Source organism: Lathyrus oleraceus, chromosome 6 (assembly GCF_024323335.1).
Source record: "Lathyrus oleraceus cultivar Zhongwan6 chromosome 6, CAAS_Psat_ZW6_1.0, whole genome shotgun sequence".
NCBI lineage: Eukaryota > Viridiplantae > Streptophyta > Magnoliopsida > Fabales > Fabaceae > Lathyrus > Lathyrus oleraceus.
The window spans coordinates 136,996,664-137,008,620 of NC_066584.1; the positions used below are offsets into that span (position 1 = coordinate 136,996,664).

Sequence of the window (11,957 nt, forward strand, 5' to 3'; positions counted from 1 at the left end):
GTATTGAACAAAAATTGGAAAAACTCTTCAGAGCAAGTTCAAGTATGACCTGACCCCGGAATAAGGGTTCAACAACAGGTTCATACATGACCTGAATGGTATTGAACAAAAAATTGGATTTGAAAATGACTGCGAAAACCGGATGTGGGTTTAAGGGCACCAAATACAAACTGGAATTAGAGGTCAAAAGACATAGGATCAACAATAAGACCTAGGTCAATGCATAATGAGCACGAAGTACATTTCGGCTATGCATGATTTGAATTTCCTTTTATGCATGATATATGAATGATCATGATTATGAGAATGATGACACTGGGCAGACTGGGAGTTTGTAAAGGCTTTTTATGGAAGCTCATGATTCCTCAACACCGAGAACTCAACCAAATATTTTATGATAGATGTTATCAAAGGAGAATTTTATCCAGCTTGACAGCCACAACTTAGCCAATGGGATCCTTTTGGAGGATTAATGAATCGTGCTAGCATAATTTTCGGGCACTCGTCTTAAACTCAAAAGTTGTTGACGTATGGCAGAATTTGTTTGAGCAGTTTGAAAGCACGAAGAAAGAGGTTCTGCCCCTCTGTGGCTCATCTTGCCCCAGTTTGTTGGGTCTTTGAAAATGTTCACTTTGAAAGTGAGTTTGGAAACAACTTGCCATGAGACTACCTCGAGATGGCTTGCCCCAAGTGTTTGAAACTTGTAATGGTCTTGACTAACCAAATGTTGGAATGGTAGACTCTTGATTGATTGTCCTTTGGATAGCTGGACTCATTGAGCTCTGAGGTGGTTTGCCCCGGACTAAGTCTTGAAGCAAATTACTCTTGGCTAACTGAACCATGGAGTGATTGGACTTACTGAGCTCTGAGGTGGCTTGCCCCGGTCTGATTCTTGAAGCAGATTACTCTTGGCTAGATGACCCTTAGGGTGACTAGCTCGAATTAACTGATGCTCAAAGTGACTTGCCCTGACTAGACTTCTTTCACTCCATCAATTTCCTCAACTGCATATTGTTGGAATTTCTTTGATGCTAAGTGTTGACTCCCAAATAAGACTGTGCATTCAAAAAATGGTAATTTTAATGCAATGTTTATGCAAAAATTTGAACTCAAAGTTTATTGATATGAATGGGTGAAATACAGTGAACGAGTCGTTGATAAGAACACAATGGTGATCAAGTCATTCACTGTATGCAAGTTGGTGCCATCAAATGATTAACAAAAATCGTTTGGAGTCAAGTTAACACAACCTTGTTATAGTATGCTTTCAAAATAAACCCTGTCTCAATTAGGTCTTTTAAGGGTTGTAACGTGGTCTGGTTCGCGGTTTCTTGAAACAAAAGGATATAAGGCTCAAAATTTGTTTTTACCCACCCCTTCTTCTTGATGATCTCCAGTTCCTACGTTCAGTTAATTCAATACACGCATCCGACTTCCAAGATGGTTCGAAGGTGTGATGAGGGTTAAAGACGAATTTTCTTGAAATCGCAGTCACCTTATTATTTTTTGTTGAGGATTTTGGTGACCTCTTTTGATTGATTTTCTTTATCCCTAATTTTGCCTGGACCGTTTTTTTTTAAGCTTTCGGTCCATCGGGATGCCCTAACTTTTGCCTAAGTCATTTTGTGGTTTTTGACTTAGCGGGCTTTTTTTATTTTATTTTTTTAAGGTATTGACTGCCACATTATTGGTGGATAAGGATCAACCAACACTAATTTTAGCTTTTCTCAACTTCTTCGACATTTCAACATGTACGCGAAGGATAACATGTGGTTGAACCTAATTGGAGGATGTATATATGGACGATTTTTGAAGGATCGAATGCATGATCAAACTATCTGAACATAACTACCCTGCCCCAGGTTAAGATTAAGGGTTTTAGATCCGAAATAAACACCAACTTCTAGGCTCAAAGTGGTTGTCTAGGGATTAACTCCTTATAACTTCAGTGTTTGGGGATTTGAAACAATGCCTTACATCATCGACAAGGTTTTACTCAAAAGCATAACAATTTCAGGTGTTTCGTTTTCATCATCCTCCCTCCAATCTTTGTTAACACAACAGTCTGATAAGCAAAAGTGAAATGAGAGGAGTATTTTTGTTTTTTTAACATAAATGAAAAACGAGTGAATACGAATGGATTAATTCAAAAGATGCATAAACATTTCATTAATCCTACGAATTCGAAGAAAACAACAATGCTTAAAAGCAAATAACAGTCAACATGCAAGGAAACTACAAAAGAAATGCTGAAACAGCCAAATGATTGCCAGCTTTAGGGAAATGACTTCTTCAAACTTGAAGGTTTGGATCAACAAGCTTTTTGACATTGACACGATGATCTTTAAATTCTTTTCCTTCATTCTCATTGTTGAACGCAACCCTCTTGAATCCACTACTCACTTCTCCTTTTCTTTCATTGGTATAGGTCGTGACATTGGAAATCCAAGACGGTATCTCAATGCTCTTACCAGGAAACAATGATAGCTCATTAGCCACATCCCTGACATCTTCCTTGTGGTACAAAACCTTGAGGGGTTTCAAGGGTCCTTTCCCTTTCTCATTACCTGGCTCAGAAATCAAGGTATATGTACCTGAGCCTTCCTCCTTGAGTGTTAGTGACCCTATGTCAATCAATCCTTGCAGCTTGAGCTTAAAGCTCTTGCATTCCTCGATGGGGTGCCCCATTGTCCCAGTATGGTATTCGTACTTGACCTTCGGATGATCTTCTTCAAAGATTAAGCTCTTTTTGTTAATCAACCCTCGCACCAAGGCTTTCAGCGCTAAGCAAGAATCCAAGTCATGTCCTATTGCTCCTTTATGGAATTCACATGTTGCATTTGGATTGTACCATGGCAGGTACAGTGACACAGGTGTGAGAGCTCGAGGGGTCACCAAAGCATTTTGGATCAGTTGCGGGTAGAGCTTGCTATATGGCACCGGAATCGAGTCATTGTGATCCTTGTTCCCCTTGTTCTGATTCTGATTTTTGTTCTGAACCTGGCTTTGGTGACTTTGAGGAGCAATAGCCAGAGGATGTTGATGATGAGGTCTTGAGGGAGGTCCATATATTGGTAAATGAGGAGTTGCCACATAGAACTTCCCTTGACTTGGGGTAACACCAGATGGGTGTGGGGTAGTAGCTCTCTTTGTTGCAGCAGTGTATATTGGGTGACCCTCTTTTCTCAACAAGACTTGCAGGGTTTCCAAGACCCATCTCATTTGGCTCTTCAAAAGATTAAGTTCCTCCTTCAGTACTTCTTGGCTATTTCTTAGCTCGTCCATCATCTCCTGAGACATGGTTCTTTGTTCTAAACGCGTGTTGAGAATCACTTTGCTTCACGGACAAAAGATGGATGAGTTTTTTTTGGTATTTTGTCTGGAAAATGACATGCATTATGATGCGATGCAAATGCAATGGAATGCGAATGAATGCAATGCAAGCCATGCACATTTGTTTTTTTCATACACGGGTTCAAAAGTCTGAGGTACTGACGAATCTGATTGTTTTCCAAGAATAGGTTCTCACCAGGTATGGTCTAAGGTTTTTGAAAAAGTTCCTAGAGTCATGGATCCATTAGACTGTTTGCTACCTGCGGCAACTTACTTGTCGGGCATCAACTCCATCTAAAGAATCTACTCTAAGTGAGGTTCTCGCATCGACCCAACGAGAAATACATCTCGCAGACCCACACTACACAACCATCTTTCCTAGTTGGGCAAAGAACTAAGGTTCTACAAATGGTTCTCAGAGTCATGGATCCTAAAGAAAATATCGAAGCTTACGGCAACTTACTTGCCGAGCGACAACATCCTCTCAAGAATCTACTCTAAGTGAGGTTCTCGTACCGACCCAACGAGAAATACATCTCGCGGACCCGCACTACTCAACCTCGTCCTATCTTATGTTTTTACTCGAGACTCGGGTAAAAAGTCTTTCCCACATGGTTTGCAATCAGAGTATCCAAGTACCAAACCATAATCGAATCAATACAACAGATATATCAATATAATAATAAAGATAATAAAAAGCAACAAATAAGGGAAAAGCCACAAAAATTAAACAAACAAAGGCACACAAACGTCCTAACTAGGCTTGACTCACTTAGGGATTTGCCATCTCCCCAGCAGAGTCGCCATCTGTCGCACCTCGAAAAATGGGGATACGACTTCAAAGCGAAACGCGATCGCACGCTCGCAATGATGGACTGAACAGAGTTGCCATCGAACTTTATTTATTCCTAAAAAGGAAAGGGGAAATATCGATAAAACCCAAGACAAATGAAAGGATAAGATATGGTCATCGCAACCAATATCAGGGTTCGGGAGTCATTTACGCAAGGGGAAGGTATTAGCACCCCTCACGTCCGTTGTACTCAACGGGAACCATTAGGTCAGTTGTGTGCGTTAATGTTAGTTTGAAATGTTAGGCTTTTCAGTTATTAGGTGGGAAAGAAAGAATAGAAGAGAGAAGAAATGAGAAGATGTCGACGAAGGACTAAACCTAAGTTTTTTATTAGTGGGCCTGACAAGATTTAAAAATCCTGCTCCTACGTATCTCAAAAGAGAAATCAAGGCTTACGTAGTTCTGGGTAGAAAAATGTTTGTTTGTTGGTCGATTTTAGCGAAAGCTATATTGTATTAATCGACGAAAACATTGTTTTACCCAAAACAGATGAGGAGTGGACGCATACCACACATCGAACGGATTTATAGATCTACATTCGGAAAAGCGTCATTTATCACTACTCAACAATCGTGGCCGAAACATTGTTTTGTATCACTTAAGACAATATATCTTTCATTTATGAAAAAGGTTTTTGATTAATCGCACGGCGGCGAGAAAAGAGTTTGATCAGTTGGAGGTATTTTGAGTGATGACGAGAACTTGGATGAGCGAGATATACATCTCGAATCCTAGCCTCAGGAGTGCATGGTATACACCATGTTCCATTTCCATCTTTATTGAAAAAGTATTAAGGTAGGAATTAGGTATTTTGAAGTTTGAAAGACGAGTACTTGTGACCTACAAGCTCTTACAGCTTGGGTCTAATACTCGGGACTACGTCTGGACATTCCACCCAGGCAATCTGTTTCTTTCCAATATTGCTAAGAAAATGATTCGAATATTTATGAATGTTTTGGAGGGAAGACGAATATTTATGGCTTGCAAGCTCTTACAGCTTGAGCCTAATATTCGGGATTACAACTGGATATTCCCTCCAGGTAATCTTTTTCTTCCAACTTTATTAAGAAGATGGTTTGAGATATTTATAGGTGTTTTGGAGAGAAGACGAATATTTATGGCTTGCAAGCTCTTACAGCTTGAGCCTAATATTCGGGATTACAACTGGATATTCCCTCCAGGTAATCTTTTTCTTCCAACTTTATTAAGAAAATGATTTTGAATATCGGAGTGTTAAAGAGAAGACGAATATTTATGGCTTGCAAGCTCTTACAGCTTGAGCCTAATATTCGGGATTACGACTGGACATTCCATCCAGGTAACCTTTTTCTTCCAACTTTCATTTAGAAAATGATTTTGAATATTGGAGTATTAAAGAGAAGACGAATATTAACGGCTTGCAAGCTCTTACAGCTTGAGCCTAATATTCGGGATTACGACTGGACATTCTATCCAGGTAATCTTTTTCTTCACGTTTTATTTAGAAAACAATTTGAATATTAAATTAAAACAATTAAAGTATCGAGGTTTGAAATTATTGAAAGTTTAGTTGATGTTGCTTAAGAGCTCATTGTAAGAAGGCCCAAGAGTAAGCCATGTGAGGTTGATGGCGATGCTTAAAAGCAATCGACTTACAAGGGTATGGAAATGGGCTCGATATTGAATCGAGAAAAATGTGATTTTAATAGTTTAAAATGATTTTGAATGGATGATGAAATTAAAAGAAATCAAATTTGTGCTATTAAACAATAATACAACTACGAGTACGGGTGAAATTATAATAAAACACAAACATAAAAAAAATAAAAATGAATGCTAAAAGAAATAAAGAAAATGCAATATGTGGGTATTGAACCCACTCCACTAAAGACTTAGAATCTACACTCTCTCCACTAGACTGCTTATAATTAGTTGTTATTTTAATACTAACTTAAATATATAAACCAAGATAAATAAAAAAATAATTAAAATAATAAAAAAATCTAATAAAAAGGAAACTGTTGGACTACCAGTAACTAAACCCAGCCGCTTGGCTGTTGGGTTTTTCAAGGGAATATGAATTGAAAATATGGAAACATTTATTACCTATTTAGAAAGTTTAAACAAAATTTTAATGGTTTAAAAAAAAACTCTGTTTAAAACAAATTAAAGAAAAATAAATGGGAATAGTAACAGAGGCCTTCCTCCTCGTCCTCTCCATCTCACGAATCTCTCTTTCCCAAACTCACTCCTTCGCTCTCTCTTCTCTCGGTATCGCCCTCACGCTCTTTCTTCTCTCCCAACCTTACACTTCTCTCTCAAGCGCGCTCTCAACTCACAATCTCACATCCAAAGGCGAGCTACAATCAAAGGTAAAAAGGAAAATCCCCAAATGAAAACTTACTTCCGGCGACGATAATGTCTCAGGTAAATCTCGAATCTTCTTCCCTCGCCTCTTTTATCCCGATTCGGCTTTGATTTTGGAATTAGCTTTTATTCCCTTGAGATCGCGGCCGCCTCCAAATTTTAGGGTTTTAGTTTTCAAATTCTCTTTTCCTCCCCTTTTTCGTTGTTCTCACTCAACATTTTTGTCAAACGCTCCAGCCTTTCTTGCATGAAGATGCTGTTGAAGTTTCACCTCCAGCTTTTGAACCAGGGTGCTATTGCTGCTTTTCACTGTGACTTCCATTAGAACCAGGACCACTCATTGCAGTTGTCATTAAGGCAAAATTTGGTGTCTGCATTGGCATTGCAAAAATTCTGAGCGTAAATATTCCTTGTGGGGCGATTGACTTGTGGAAGTGCAGGTTATGGTCACGGTTGTTCTTCCGGCAGGGTCATGGCAGGTTGTACAACGCTAACCAACAGTACCGGAGGCTGCAAAGAAAACAGAGCGCACAACTAATGTGATATCGGCATCATCGGTAAAGATTGCTCCGGGTAAATTGTTCCTCTCAAAAACTTCAGCAATCAGCTTTGTAATTATCAATGGAGTAGTTGGCGCACCCTTCCAGACAACCAAGTTACCGCCGACTAGTGCAATGTAAGCATTCCATCCTGATGTATGCCAATTTCATGAGCAAAATCATTAGCCCCCACAAGAGCCTTGTGTGGTTGTAACTGCAAACCAGAGTACTTTTCAACCATTTTGCTTGTCATATAAATGTGCCTTGTATTGATTTCAGTGTGGAGATTGTTGAAGATATATCCTCCGTATTTCAAGGCCATCACAACTTCTTCCAAGGAGGCATTTCCATCTTTAAGCCTCTTTACAGTGACAAGCGTACCGTCCGAAATAATTCCTTTGTAGACAATGCCGAAGCCGCCTTTTCCTAATATGTTTTTGTTGCTGAAGTTGTGACTAGTAATTTGGAGTTCTCTTAATTGGAACCTCTTCAAGTTTCCTAGGTAGACTTCTTCGTGATGTCGGTCTTTAACATCAAAGAATGTTTGTTGATTATGTTTGTGTCTCCTCCATAGTAAAAATCCGAAACCAAGGACTAATAAGCAAAGGCATCCAAGACTTAAACCAAACGCAATGACCCTTTTGTGAGCTTTTGTTCTTCTTGATGGTAATGCATCGTTAGTATTGTTTAAGTTCATTGACATAGGCGTGAATTTCATCCCATGACAGTTTGTTTCTTTTGCTGTAGCACAGACCAGAGGGTTTCCAACAATACTGAATGATTTGGCCAAGATTCTAGGCACACTGCCACTAAGATTGTTGAATGACAAATCAAGAAAAGTAAGTTGCGCCATGTTCGCCAACGACTCGGGACATTCACCAGAAAAACTGTTATTATTAAGCCTCAAGTATTGAAGCTTTCTCAGATGACCAAGAGAAGTAGGAATCTTTCCATTGAAGAAGTTATCAGAAAGATCAAGTGTTTGAAGCATGGAAAGTTTTCCTAGCTCTGAACTGATTGGTCCAGTTATGTTGTTATTCTGTAACATAATAGTTTGAAGATTTGTTAACCTTCCAATACTTGGTGATAATGTACCAGATAAATTCTGACTAGGAATTCCCAAACTAATAACAAGATTCTCAGTAGAACAAGTAATCATATTCCAACTACATGGATCAACAACATCACCATCCAATTCACTAGAACTCCATGAGGATCCATTAATGAAGCTTTTATACTCATCAAAGCTTGAACTTCAAAGTTAATTCCTTTAGGAGAAAGCAAAGCATTAGTAGAACACAAAAACAAGAACAATGTCACAAAACATAGAAAACCTTCTCCTCTTGAAATTTTCATTAGGATTTTTCTAAGGGTAGATGTTTTTTTGTTATTATGTTCTTTTCAATTTTTCTGTTATGGCTTTGTAATTGAAACATGGACTGCTGTGACGTTGCAGGTTGGATAGAATTGACCGCATCGCCGAAGGCTGCATAGCAGATGACGTTTGCATAACTGATTTGAGAGGTATTCGACTGGTTTGGTTGCAGAAGGCTCCGCTGTTGTTGTTGCTGCATCTGAGATAGCATATGCTTCATAACCGGTTGCTGCTGCTGGGACTGCTAAAGATATGGATGGAATTCAATGGAGATGCCGAATTTGAAGACTGTTACCGCTCAAGCTTCGCAAAAAAATCTGATTGTGATCCATGACCACTACATTGTGCAACCAAATGGCATAAGAATAGCTTCCGCCACAAAATGTAATTGCCCATGGCTCGGAAACTGACTCTGAAGTTGCTCAGAATCTAAAATGAATTGCTCATTCGGCGACGGAAACTCGCTGTTAATAGCACGTACCCGTTTTGGACGAAACAACAACCTCTCTAAAGTAAGTAGTGCAAATGCAGTTGTCTTTTCTACTGCCTTCTTTGGAGATTTCCTTGGCCTTTGAAGGAGACTCGGGAGTATTGGCAGCAGCGTTTTCATTCCTCTTTGGCAAAAGCAACGGGGTTGATGTTAGGTAGAACACCACCACGAGCTATGGTAACACCAGCAAGCAATTTTCCAAGCTCTTCATCATTCCTTATAGCCAAACAAATGCCTTGGACTGATTGGAATATGAATGATTGTTTACTAAATTGTATTGAATGGAATTTGATGTATTCTCATCCGTTAGCTTGTTAAGATTGAATGGATTTGGATGTGAAATGGTTTAAATTGGTTCCAAATGAATAATGAAAATGGATATGGATTTCGGATATGGAATTAAAAATAGAGTTGGGTTATTGGATTGGAAAAAATGGATTTAATTGTGGGTTCAAGGAATTTGGATATTTGATTATAAAAATGGATATGGATTTTTAGGAATGATCTAAGACTAATCTAAATATCAATTTAGATAATAATAACAAATCAGCAAAAACCAAATTAAAATCAAATTAATCTATAATTCGTTAAAATTACTTTGATATCAACTCTAACATTCATTTGGAAATTAAAATCAATTAGAGTTTGAATCATTAGTAAAATAAACAATTAAGGTTAAATTGAAATTTGGAATTAAACTTAATTCGAAATTAAAATCAAATTGAAAATTAAAAAAAAGTCAAATAATTAAAATCCATTTTATAATCAAAAACATCATGATCAAGAAGCTAGATAATGACCAACGTCTATCAATAAACAAAATGGATTTGGGAATGAATGTATGCAAATGAATTTTAGGCCAAGTGCCAAATAAAAATAAAAAATTTAGGACCAAAATCGGGGTATGATAATCACCGATCAAAGTGCATATCACTAATAGCAGGTATTGTCAATCAATAGAGCAAAGATCGATTGGAGTTAGGATTCCAAGATCACGAAAAGATAAACGAAATTTCAAACTTTGACCTGCCTCTGGTTTTAGCTGTCACCTTCGCTGATCGACATATGAAAGGATTCCTCGTAGACGATGGAAATTCTGTAACGACCTCTACACTGATGTGTTAGAGCATCTACGCATCCATCAACCATATCTGAATCAGTATTGCGGTTGATGTTGGGATAAGAAGTGCATGGGAGAAAGGTTGTCTTCAGCTTCCTTGTAGTTCCGTGTAGAAGTGCCTTCAAAGGAATCATAGAGAGGTCCTTCTTGGAAAAGCTAGATGCAATAGCATCCTAAGTCCACCTGAAGGTAGCATATCATGATAGAGAAGGAAAGCTGACAGCTTTTAGTGCCGACCTATATGAAGCGAAACGAATCAAAAGGCTCATTCTTAAAGACATTCTCACGTAGGTGGAATGAGTAAAATAAGTGTCCAAGAATGGAAATACATTCCAGACAGTGAGTTTGAGTCTATCCAGCTCAACGATAGCCCTGCCCAGTCAGTAAAGATAGTAATCAGGTTCCCTTTAAGGTAAGATCCACCCTAATCGAGTGTCTCTTATCTAACACAGACCTTTTCAGCATCTCACCGCATGAAATGCCTAGATCGACCCTAGCGTGGCATGCCACCAATTGGACATGGATTCCAGTGTACATTATGTCTCCCCTTGACAAAGGAGGAAGTCCCTAGAAAAAGCTGAAGCTACCACGAGCACGATGAAAGGCCCATTGGATGCCATATTTATTTACGAGGCGAATTATACAAAATGGTTGCCCAACTTCGTTCTAGTAATGAAAGCCTCGAGAAAGTGGGGGATGTATGTTGATTACATAGATCTTAATAGAGCATGCCCGAAGTATTATTACCCGTTCCCGGACATTGACAATCTTGCAAATGATTCATCCGTATACAATTTTATATCATTCATGAACGCCTACTCCAGGTATAATTAGATACCTATGTTCGGGCCCAAACGGATACAAACAACATTCATGACCGAGAATGAAAATTACCAATACAACGTCATGCCTTTTGGGTTGAAAAATGCTGGCGCGGCCTATCAGAAGATGATAAACAAGATCTTTCAAGAAGAGATATGGGTGACGCTGGAGTTTTGGATGACATGATTGTAAAATCTAGTCAAGAGGAACCCCATGCTCAACACCTCAAACGGGTATTCAAAATGGTCCGAAAGTATAATATGATACTCAATCCAGTGAAGTGAACCTTTGGGGTAAGAAACAATAAGTTATTAGGGTTCTACCTAACTAAGCGACGAATTCAAGCAAACCCCGACAAGTGCAATGCATTAATCCAAAAGAACGCTACAACCTCAAAGTAGGAGGTCAAAAAGTTGAGTGGTATATTGACTACTTTGAACAGGTTCAGTTCAAAATCCTCCCAACATGTTTTTCCTTTCTATAGGTTGTTGAGAAAGAAGGAAAAATTCAAATGGGCAGCTGACTACAAAAAGGAATTTGAGTGTTTAAAGAAAACCTGGCCACAACACTCATTTTCACTCGGCCACTCCTTGAAAAAATATTGTACCTATACCTAGCAGTAGCGGAGGATGCAGTGAGTACCATCCTGATTACAGAACCTGAATTTAACCAAAATTTGGTGTACTTCATATTGAAGGCCCTAGCTGGGGAAATATACGATACTAGAAGATTGAAATGGCATCCTTGGAGTTGATGACAACATCATGCAAGCTCAAAAGGTACTTCCTTGCACATTCCATAACCGTTCACAGGTTTTCCCCTTAAGGAAGTGCTTTATCGACCATATATCGCCAGGCGTTTGATGAAGTGGGTCATAGAGATATCGGAGTATGAGGTGTTATTTGAAGAAAGCAAAGTATTTAAGGCTCTATTATTTATTGACTTCTTCACTGAAATGACCCATGTACCTTCGGAGCCAGATCACACATATATAATATTCACATATGGATCAATTAACAGCAGAGGAAGTGGTGCATGCATAACTCTAGAGAATAACTCAGGACTTGTGGTAGAAGTTT

At 38.7% G+C, this 11,957-nt stretch overlaps 1 protein-coding gene across 1 annotated transcript; it reads right to left on the reverse strand.

Moving 5' to 3' along the window:
- Positions 1-6,825: 6,825 nt before the first annotated feature.
- On the reverse strand, positions 6,826-8,230 carry LOC127094418 (protein NSP-INTERACTING KINASE 1). The gene is made up of 3 exons (XM_051033256.1): positions 7,294-8,230; positions 7,032-7,222; positions 6,826-6,903 (listed from the first exon to the last, which is right to left on the reverse strand). Exons 1-3 carry the CDS (start codon positions 8,228-8,230, stop codon positions 6,826-6,828), a joined length of 1,206 nt encoding a protein of 401 aa, XP_050889213.1.
- Between the last annotated feature and the right edge of the window lie 3,727 nt (positions 8,231-11,957).

Coding starts and splice junctions, on each gene's coding strand:
- LOC127094418 (XM_051033256.1), bottom strand. CDS start 8,230: ATGATTACTTGTTCTACTGAGAATCTTGTTATTAGTTTGGGAATTCCT. Junction 7,223..7,293: donor AATGGTTGAAAAGTACTCTG/GTTTGCAGTTAC, acceptor GGCATACATCAG/GATGGAATGCTTACATTGCA. Junction 6,904..7,031: donor TCTTTGCAGCCTCCGGTACT/GTTGGTTAGCGT, acceptor ATGCCAATGCAG/ACACCAAATTTTGCCTTAAT.